The sequence below is a fragment of the Panthera tigris genome, chromosome A1 (genome assembly GCF_018350195.1).
Source record: "Panthera tigris isolate Pti1 chromosome A1, P.tigris_Pti1_mat1.1, whole genome shotgun sequence".
Classification (NCBI taxonomy): Eukaryota; Metazoa; Chordata; class Mammalia; order Carnivora; family Felidae; genus Panthera; species Panthera tigris.
The window spans coordinates 161934-170315 of record NC_056660.1 but is presented as its reverse complement, the minus strand read 5'-3'; the positions used below and the strand labels follow the sequence as shown (position 1 = coordinate 170315).

At 52.1% G+C, this 8382-nt stretch overlaps 1 protein-coding gene and 1 long non-coding RNA gene across 2 annotated transcripts; one reads left to right on the top strand and one right to left on the bottom strand.

The window, feature by feature from the left end:
- Positions 1-393: 393 nt before the first annotated feature.
- Positions 394-3291, bottom strand: LOC122230760 (signal peptide, CUB and EGF-like domain-containing protein 3). The gene is made up of 3 exons (XM_042957211.1): positions 3225-3291; positions 1494-1697; positions 394-883 (listed from the first exon to the last, which is right to left on the bottom strand). Exons 1-3 carry the CDS (start codon positions 3253-3255, stop codon positions 711-713), a joined length of 408 nt encoding a protein of 135 aa, XP_042813145.1. The 5' UTR covers positions 3256-3291; the 3' UTR covers positions 394-710.
- Positions 3292-5048: 1757 nt separating this feature from the next.
- LOC122230757 lies at positions 5049-8178 on the top strand. The gene is made up of 2 exons (XR_006207830.1): positions 5049-5685; positions 8116-8178. It is a non-coding gene; the product is annotated as an uncharacterized LOC122230757 (long non-coding RNA).
- The last annotated feature ends 204 nt before the right edge of the window (positions 8179-8382 follow it).

Here is an 8382-nt window from a genome sequence, read left to right as displayed (position 1 = left end):
TCACTCAGTCATGGGGATTCGTGAGAGGGCATAAGTGAGGGGCCACCGAGCTCCTTCCTCTGCAGAGAGACTTGCCCTCCCTTGGTATTCTGCAATGACCCACCTGTGTTCACTCAACCATGATGACAGCAAGTTTATGTTAGCACAGACCTTCCTGTAGGCTTGCCAAGCACACCACCTGACCAGGCAGGTACAGACATCAGTTCTCAGTTTATAGAGGGAAATATTGGTTCATGCCTGCAGCCACACAGCTGGTAAGAGCAAGGTGGGTTCCTACCATTTCTCTCAATCATCTCCAAGCCTGGGTCATAGCACAGTGGCCAGAGAGGGCTCCTGGGTCCTTACCAGAGGTGGCGCAGAAAGAGCCTGGTGGGCAAGGCATGGGTTCTGAGCTGCCCTCAGGGCAGAAGGATCCAGCTGGACACTTCCCCCCTGTGGCCGTGGCTGGACACAGGCAATTGGTGCTGGTGTAGTTGTCCAGGTCAAAGGGGCGGGCGGTCCAGGCTGCTGAGACGCAGAACCAGCCTGGGGTGGAGATCAGCACAGAAAGGCAGGCAGTGGGGCAAGAGGACTGTTGGGGACCCCAGGGGTCAAAGGCTGAGCTCACCCAGGCTTCAAGCCTACTCCTCCCAGTAGCTGTTCCAGGAGATAGTTCAGGTCACCCCAGGTCCAGGGACAGCAGTAGGAAGCACGGGGATAGGTGGAGTTTCTTAGGGTGCTTTGGGAAGCGCACCTGCATCACATGGTCCAGAGGCCTGGGTCAGATTCTCCTGCCCACAGTAGTGGCCTGGGGGACAAGGCAGGCAGCTGTCCAGGCTCTGGGTCATTGGGTCTGGGTTGTAGTAGCCCCGAGGGCAGGGGAACTGGGTGGCATATTTGGTGCCTGAAAAGCAAAGTTCAGAGAAGGGAGTCCAGCTGGGCTCAAGGCTACGGAGACGATGCCACTCACTGCTCCTGGTGCCATCTCGTAGGACCTGTCCTGGCAAATTCCTGGCCTGAGCCACAGGAGCCACTGCCTCACCAATAGCTTATGTTTGGCTTTCCAGGCTGTGTGGTCCCGGGCCCAGGGTCCACAAAGCCATAGAGTTTGCAGGAATCATTTTCCTGGTGGTGAACTTTGCTGAAAAGCATGTGGCCCCAAATTTGTAACATACTGGTAAAGTAATCTTAAATCTTTAGTTTTTAGCCAATGGGATTATGTTATGGAGTAGAAAGTAAAACTCTCATGAATTTTAAAGGTAAAGCAAAACACTTGTATGAAATTTGCTGCTCAAGGCCTCTTGCTTTGGGCTTAGCCTCTGTGAAAGGTCCAGTCCTTCCCTGGGCCTTTGGGACAGGTGGTGGGACAGTCTCAGCAGTGAACATCTGTGTGATCCTTGGTTGCTGCTGCAGTTTACAGAGCAGCAAGCACCAAGCCCCACCCCTACCCTTGCCACCTATACTAGCCCCTGCTGCTCAGCCTTGCCTCTGGGAGTTGTGGCCCAGGCACTCACCTCTGGGGCAGTAGAAGCCAGTGGGGCAGGGGTGCCCGCTGTAAGTGGTGATGTTCTCAGGGCAGTAATAGCCAGCAGGGCAGGGGAAGCAGGATGCTTGGCCAGTCAGGTTGCTGTAGGAGCCAGCAGGGCAAGGATGGGGAAGGCTGGTCCCACTGGGGCAGAAGTGGCCTTGGGGACAGGGCCCCCCGTGCTCTGCGTGGCCTGAAGAAAGGAAGGAAGCTAAGTGAGGAGGGCAGGCCCAGTCACTTGTTGAGCACAACGGAGCCTGGGGTGACTTGTGCCACCAAGATCAAATGTGGACTTGGGTTTGGGGCAGAGGTTCAAGGGTTTTAGAAATAAATAATGCTGATAATTAACATTTATATAGCACCTTCCAGATCAAAGAATATATGCTTTATATATATGTTATATATTTATGCATGTGTATTTGAGCCTCAGAAAATCCCCCTTTCGCGTTGCCTGGGTAGCTCAGTTCGTTGAGTGTCTGACTCTTGACTTTGGCTCAGGTCATGATCCCAGGGTCAGGGGAAGAAAGAAGGAAAGAAGGAAAGAAAAGAAAGAAAAAAGAAAGAAAGAAAGAAAGAGAAGAAGGAAAGGAAAGAAAGAAAGGAAGAAAGGAAGAAAGGAAGAAAGAAAGGAAGAAAGAAAGAAAGAAAAAGTAAAAAGAAAAAGAAAATCCCCCTTTCATAGGTGGGCAGGAATAATGACCCATTTTTAGTGGGGATGGCATCCTGGAATGGTAACTGATTTTTGTGACCAGCGTCTCTCCGTGCTTCGCCCAGACTCAAAGCCTGTTTTTTTTTATATGCCCCCTTGTGTTCTTCTGAGGACATACAATGTGAGTGTTTATTTAAAAAAAAATGGATTTAGAAAGCATTGCTTTCATGTGTGGTTGTGAGCAGAACCCTGTGCCTCCTATAACCGCCCCCCCCCAAGTCCCTACACTGGGGTCATGACTCCTGCTCTCTTGCTGCCCACCCGACTCCCCAGAACTTCACTTTCCATCCTGGAACTGGGTTTTTGCCTCAAATGTTTTTTGGACAAATGGAAGTTCTTGAGAAGAGGGACTTTAAGGCCCTGGCCTAGGTTCAATGGCTCTCACCAAAGTTGTAGCTCAGTGCTGTGTGTACCATCCCCCTTCCCCTTCAGAAGTTCCCAAGGAATAAAGGGTATCCTCTGAGAACATGGGTGCAGAGGGTCTTCCCTGTGAGCTTACCTTGTGCTCCACCTCCCCACGGGTGCTGTCTCTGGCCCTCATGGGAGACGAGGTCCACACTCAGCTCACCTCTGGGTTCCTCAAAGGGTACCATTCTGGAACCTGCTGGCTGGTCTCTGGAAGCCCCCAGGTTCTCCCTGCCCACATTCTTGAAAATATATGGCGTTTCCATCTTTGGGTCAGTGGGGCTCTGATTTAGGAGGTTGGGTGGGGCTGAGGTGGGCTCAGAACCACAGATGTGACAAGAGCCCAATGACCACAGTCCAGAGGGCAGTGAGCCAACCATGAGAAATACTGCTACAGGCACAGGACAGGAGGCCAGTGGGTCCAGGAATAGCAGTCAGACTTCTAAACACTCCGGCCAAGGATCTTCTCCAGGCCCGCTTGTTCACACCCTTCCCTTTTGTCCTCAAACTGCCCTGTACCCAGTCACCTCCCATAATCAGAGTGCCCATCTACTTCTGGGCGTTGGGCCAGTGCAGGGCCCACACCAGTCCTAAGAGACACCTTACCTGCTGGGGTTGGGGAGGAGACTCCATTCATACAGAAGTAGCCAGGTGAACAGGGTCCAGAGGGGGCAGTGAGGCCAGATGCACCACAGAAATGGCCAAAGGGGCAGGACAGGCACTCCGATGCCATGGTGAGAAACATCCTGGAGAGGCAGAGAGAAACCTGGGCATCAGTGGGACCAGGTGGAGTAGCCACGTCCTGGCAAGGGACCATGCATTTCTGGAGCTGCCTTTTCATTTCTCCTCTTTTAGGTTCCCTGGGATTCTTCCTGCTTACAAGGCAGGTGGTTTCATTCTGGAAGATGCCTGGAGGAGAGCTCAACAGGGCTCTCTTTCTCTTTCTCCCCCTGCTGCTCCCCAAGATAGCTGTCTGGGTATAGTTGTCCTTTTCCATCTTAATCTTAATTCAAACTCAGTTGTCTAGGGCCACAGACCTTTTCGTCTGGCAGCAGTAGGCAGAATATCCACCAGCCCTTCAACCACAGCTGTCCCCTTGCCCTGAGTACCTTCTCTTGGGGGCTGGGATGCTCCTAAACATGGGAAGATGGGACTCTACTCTCAAATTAGACTCAGGCAGATGCACAGAATACCTGATGGCCTTTCTTTCTCAGGTATGAATGTTCTCAAGCTCCCAGCAGCCCATATCGCCTGCCCTTATTCTGATAAGAAAACTCCCTTTACCTATAATGCTGGTCACAGGTCAAGTGGAAGCCCTGCTCTGAGGCTGATGTCCTTCTGTGGTGGAGGGATGCTGCCAGTGAGATGGTCCATGTGGACAGAAGACCAGGAGGAAGACAGCTCTGGGCTTACCCCCATGGGCCTGGGGACAGTGGCACTCACCGATCTGAGAAGGTACCCACAGGGCAAGGCAGGGGCACTGCTGTGCCCACTGGACAGAAGTGGCCTGGAGGGCAGGGGCCCCCTGCCATGGCATGGATACCTCTGTCAGGGTGGGTGACTTCAGCTCCTGCCCAAAGTCAGAAGTAGGTGGGATCACAAAATAGCCCATCCCACACCCAAACCAATCACTCAGTAGTCCCAGTCTTGCCCACCCTGTGCAGAGGACATTTCCTGAAATACAGTAGCAGAGATTAAAAACTGGAGTGACATCACCCTTGACTGCCCAGGAAGCTCCAGTCCAGGGTCTTGTCCAGTCCTGGCTCATCACAGGGACAGTGGGTGGGACCCCAGGTGTGGGGGTGGGGCACAGAGATGTAATCAGAAATTATCTGGGCAGACTGCAAAGGTGAGGAGAAAGTACAGGGGTGGCAGCATTTGGCCTATTCTGGAGAAAGGTGGGCACAGGACAGACCAGGAGGACTGGGGGCTCCACACCCAGCTTGAGAAGCAGAGTCTGAGCCACTGAATGAAGGCCTCTGGGACACTTGTTTTGGAAGCCTGTTCCCATCTTGGCCAAGTTTGTTATTTCTATTTGCACCATTACGACACTTTATTAGCTCATGGAGCACATAATCTATGGGTAATAAACTCTAAGAAGAAGAAGTATAGGAGAAGTTAGGAGAAGAGAAAAAAAAGTAGTGTGTGATCCTGGTTTTGTCACTGCCCCCAAGCTGGCAGGTTTGCCTGTGGAAGCATGATGTGTACACATCTGCGTGCATGTGTGAGCATAGGAAACACGTGCAGTGCATGTTGTACCAGCAACAGGCAGGTAAAGGAGGAAGACAGAGTAACAGAGTTTTAAACATCTGTGGTCTTACAGTTTATATGAGAGTTGTTTCCACACCCCTAAGGACACTGATGTCACAAGGGGGAGGATAAACAGTGGCCCCTCTTTGTGGGCTGTCCTTGGACAAGGGAGGTCTGGGGTTGGGAGGTGGTCCATAATCTCACCCCTGGGGCACCCCTGAGCCGGTTGGGGTGGGGGGTAGAGCTGCTGTCTGGCAGGGGCTGCCGGGCTGGCGCTCATCCCACAGCACAGTCCTAGAGTGCTGCCCATGAGCTCCGTGCTGGCCCTGGCCACAGAGAACCTGCACGAGTGGCAGTGAGGTCACGATGGCAGGGTCTTGGGAGACACAAGACCTCAGTGGGGTCACCAGCCAGGCCCAATCTTGTCACTGGAGGAAGGACAGGGAAGGAAGTCCTGTTCCCTGAGGCTCCCCCAGCCCAGAGGTTCCATGATTTGCGATCTCATAGCTGCCCTTATCTAGCCCCACACTTAACTCACTCTGTCAGAAGGTCTCTTGATGCTGCCCTGGGGAGTGAAGTACAGCCAAGGTCGGGCCTGCAATGCTCCCAACACTCCCACCCTTTGAAGCAGGGTGTTGGATGGAGCCACTGCTCAGCCTGACCTGCAAGAAGCCCAGTCCCATGCTGTCACTTCTGGGCCAATGACATAAGTGTCACTGAGTACACATCCTCACTTACCCAGGACCATACCAAGCCCTTTGTCTCCTCCATGGAAACTGTTCTTCTGTATTATGGCCACTTCTTTGCCTCAGTCAAGGTAAGCATTTATTTACTGTAGTATCTAATTTTTACCTCAATAATACAAATTCCCATATTCTGTATTCTTATTGGGCACATGAGAAACTGAGTTAAGTGATTTCCCACAGCAAGGAATAGTGCCATTGGACTTCTGCCCAGTCCAAAGGCCCTGTCCTTGACCACCGTTCCCAGGGCCTCCTGTACCCTAGGCCATCAGAGAGAGGTTTCCAGTGACCTGCTGCTCCCCAGGCCCCAAAGCACAGTTTTGACCTGACTCTCCAGGAGAAACCCCAACTGCTCCCTTCTGTCTCCTCACCTGCAAAACATAGCCAGCAGCTCTGGGCTGGGCTTTGGCCCTTCCATGGACTGGACATGTCCTGAGGGCAAGGAAAGGGGATGTGGCCAGTGCCCTGGGGACAGTAATGACTGGGAGGGCAGGTCCTCTCCTGGTGGCTCTCTTGGCCTGGAAAGTAAAGCATCTGTGTCAGTTTGTGGCCTTGCCCACCCTGTGTTGTAGATGGTTTCCATAGCAACTCTGGTCTGCCTTCTGAGCCAGCCCAAGTACCTGAGCCATTGCTGTGATGCCCATCTGTCTGGGATGTGGCCACCTGTGAGCTTTCAGGGCAGATGTGGCCCACAGAGCCACCATCTCCCCATGGGCCACTGAGAGGTGTCGGGGTCCACGCCCCTCCTGGGCAGTAATATCCTAGAAGCAGAGAAGGCATTCAGGCTGGTCTAGTTTTTGGTGCTGGAGCTGTGCTACTTGCCTTCCCATCCATAAGGGTCCTGCCACACTAATAACAGCTTTGATGGCAACATGCTCTGTGGATATCCCAGATGAGCTATTAACTAGGTCCTTTTGAATGTACATCTTCAAATACGTGTTCACCATTTAGTCAAAGGGAGGCTGAGGTGGGTGGCAGGATGGTGGAGCAGAGTGCCTGCGTCTCATCCATCTGGACCTAAATTTCACTCCCCAGTGAACCCGTGGATATTCTGTTGTACATGGAATCCCCCCCCCCAATCCAGAGGCCCTTGGGGGAAGGTCAAAGTGTTGTCCCAATCACAGACAAGGTGATGGGCCTTCCCGGGCCAAGCAGGCAGAAGACTCTTCCTTAGCCTTTGGAACACCACTGTCCTTCCTCATCCCTGGCCCTTCTTTTCCTTCTCCTTCCCCCTCATCTAGGCCTCAGGACTTGGAACAATCCATTTAGAAGGGGCACCTAGTAGTTTCCAGCCTGCCTTCCAAGGCCAAGCCGAGCCTCACTGACCTGGGCACACTTCCCCTAAGCTCTCGCTAACATGTCTCTACCTCAGGAGCTGAGGGTCCTAGGGCCAGAGCCCAGGTGGCAGACCTGACCATCCTCTGCTTGGTGCTTTTCCTGCCAGGCCATCGGGGGAGATATGGATGCCCTCACCTGGTGCACACGGGCCCCTGGGGGCAGCCTGGCCTGCTGCAGCACAGAAAAACCCAGGTGGGCAGGGCAGGCACCAGCTCACATCCTGTGCCCCTCTCTCTGCATTCCAGGTGCCAACTGGGCAGGGCCTCTGCCTGGCATCCTTGGTGCCAGCAGGGCAGAAATGGCCAGCAGGGCAGAGGTCACCAAAGGGGAGTCCCTCCTAGAGGAAGAGGGTCCAGTTGAGTTTTAAAAGTTGAGAACAAGGGGGTTCTCTCCACTGGGCTCCCTCATAGTCCTTCTGAACCCCTCTGTGAGGAGGCCTGCCTCAGTCAGCCAGTAGTGCACTCCTGCTCATTTACACGCATCAACCTGACTTACACCCCCTTCTGGGAAATGCTCTGGGAGTTTAACTTTTCAGAAAAATGAAATAAATTTTAATGTTGAGTAGCCTAAACAATCCCACTTCTCTGCCTATTTGCTGAAAGTGCTGCTACACTTGTGGTAAGGCACATCTGTCTGTCGGTCTTATCTCTCTCACTCTTACCTATGTATCATCTTTCAGTCATCTATGTATCGACAGTATATCTACCTGTCATTATTAACTGTCACCTATTATCCAGCTGGATGGTATTCCATATCTGTGCTTAGATATTTTCCTATTACTGGGCCTTTGTGTTGTTTTGTGTTGTGTTTTTGCTGTTAAAATGTGTGGTGTTTTGAACATCTTTAAACGTATTTAAATGAATGACATTTTTTTCCCTTTTATGTTCTTTCCCACATGAGTATTGCATCAAAGGGTACAAACTGCCTTGAGGCTCTTGTCAACATGTTTCATGATTGTTGTCCAGCAGCCTGGGCCCAGGTGCAGCCCACTGGAAATGGACTCTATCCCTCAGCAGTGTCTTCTTAGGGCCTCAGCAACTGTGTTTACTTTTGATGATTAGTAGATGCATATTGTATAGAAATAGCTTTGGTTCATGTGTCTTAATTGTCAGCTCTGTTGTGCTTTTACCTAACTGATGACTTATTTGTATTTGGTGGCTTTTTAGGTAAAAGCTGGAAACTGATATTAAATACTTTGGCCCTTCCACATTTTTATTGGCCATGTTTAATGGTTGCAGTTTTACTGGCTCTGTCTCTGCAACGTCCCACCATTTTTGCTCTGTTACCCCCAGAGGCCATGAGCCCTAAAGGTAGGTACTGGTGTCCCCTGACTCCAGCCCAGGCCTCTGAGCTCAGGCCAGCCTTGCCTCCCTTAGGCCCAGGAGGGCCTGCACTCACCGGAGAGGAGGTGTTGGAACCAGGCCCACAGTGGT

What these genes read in the sequence shown, in the direction of transcription:
- LOC122230760 (XM_042957211.1), bottom strand. Translation starts at nt 3,255, where the DNA reads ATGAATGGAGTCTCCTCCCCAACCCCAGCAG. An exon ending in CTCCTCCCCAACCCCAGCAG is followed by an intron (nt 1,698 to 3,224) that starts GTAAGGTGTCTC and finishes TCCTTTCTTCAG; the next exon opens with GCCACGCAGAGCACGGGGGG. An exon ending in TGGCTTCTACTGCCCCAGAG is followed by an intron (nt 884 to 1,493) that starts GTGAGTGCCTGG and finishes TTTGCTTTTCAG; the next exon opens with GCACCAAATATGCCACCCAG.